Raw genomic sequence first — 1,269 nt, 5'->3', positions numbered from 1 at the left:
CCAATGCAAACAAAGTGACGTCTCAATTGTAAACAAAGTGACGTCACTATTGTAAACAAAGTGACGTCACTGTTGTAAACAAAGTGACGTCACCATTGTAAACAAAAATGACGTCTTCGTCGTAAAGGGACAACGCCATCTATTTTTCATATGTGACACTTGTCGACCAACACGTCTGCACGAAGTTAGAGATCGCTCTCTTATCTTCCGTGTGGTGTTTGTTGTAAACGTCAAAGTATTGTCGCCATTGTCATTATCACTGCTGTTACCCTTAAACTAATATCTGTAGTCAAATGTTTCTCAAGATTATCACCAGTACTCTGACTATTGCTGCCACGGTTATTGTTTTTATCATTATTGTCAAAATAAATTAATGATCGTCATATGGCAGTATGTTATGTTCCTTATGATGTACGATGATTACGTATTTCTTAACTTATTTTGTACTCCTTTCTATTTTCATTAAATCCCAAACTTGTATTTTTATTTATTTTTTTTTTATATAGATGACATGTATTTAAATTATATCATGTGTTACAAAAAATGCAGTGATTGTGAAATCAACGATAGCTAACGAAACTAGCGCACTAAAATAATTAAGTTAGAATTGAGCTGTCATACAAGTATTACATTATTTTCAAAAGCAACAGACCTAGGATGTACATAAAAAAAATACACTTTTTAAAAAAATCCCAGAAAAGATAAGTCCCTTTGTATACGTACCTGTTCTTATCATCACAATAACGAGTGCATTCCTACGATAACTTCTGCGTTGGAGACGAGAGTGAAAATGAGCCCCAGATATTTCCTTTAACATTGGCAGGCGATTTCTCCAACTCTTCATTTCCCCTCGTCAGTATTCCGTCACAAGATCCGGAGGGCAAAGGCTTGGACGTGCGAGCAACATAGGGTAAGGCTGCAATACAGGAATCTCGGGTGTGAATGCAACATTGCCCTTGCCAGAGAAGGTTGCAGAGGATCTCCACCCAGAGAGGAGGGACAGACTCTCCAATGTTATTATATGCTTAACGTGTTTGTTGTATTAGACACATTTTATGGTGGTATTAGTGGATGAGTCACAAGTTAGACGAGTTTAACCCTGAGGATTTATTATTTTTTGGAAACAATTATATGATTGATGTGAATTTATTCGTGGAAATCGTGAAGCTTTGGTGGTGCAATGTAGGAAAGTTTGGAATTGAGGAACTGTAATTGAAAACATTTGATGCTGTTTATTAGTGTAATTTGAAATTATATTATAATCTGGTG

At 35.9% G+C, this 1,269-nt stretch overlaps 1 protein-coding gene across 2 annotated transcripts in view; it reads left to right on the top strand.

Annotated features, from left to right (window-relative positions):
- The first annotated feature begins 744 nt into the window (after positions 1 to 744).
- Positions 745 to 1,269, top strand: part of LOC119585641 (ubiquitin-conjugating enzyme E2 Z-like) — a 20,510-nt gene continuing 19,985 nt past the window's right edge. Inside the window, exon 1 of one of the 2 annotated variants that reach the window (XM_037934316.1) lies at positions 745 to 910. Coding sequence is in view for 1 of the 2 variants with exons in the window: in XM_037934315.1 (XP_037790243.1) it covers positions 1,012 to 1,013 (2 nt within the window). In the remaining variant the exon portion in view is untranslated. Of the gene's footprint in view, positions 911 to 967; positions 1,014 to 1,269 lie in introns of those variants that run through there. The other variant, XM_037934315.1, reaches the window with a different exon arrangement.

This window comes from Penaeus monodon, chromosome 20 (genome assembly GCF_015228065.2).
Source record: "Penaeus monodon isolate SGIC_2016 chromosome 20, NSTDA_Pmon_1, whole genome shotgun sequence".
Taxonomy (NCBI): Eukaryota; Metazoa; Arthropoda; class Malacostraca; order Decapoda; family Penaeidae; genus Penaeus; species Penaeus monodon.
This window is presented reverse-complemented; position numbering and strand designations above follow the sequence as displayed.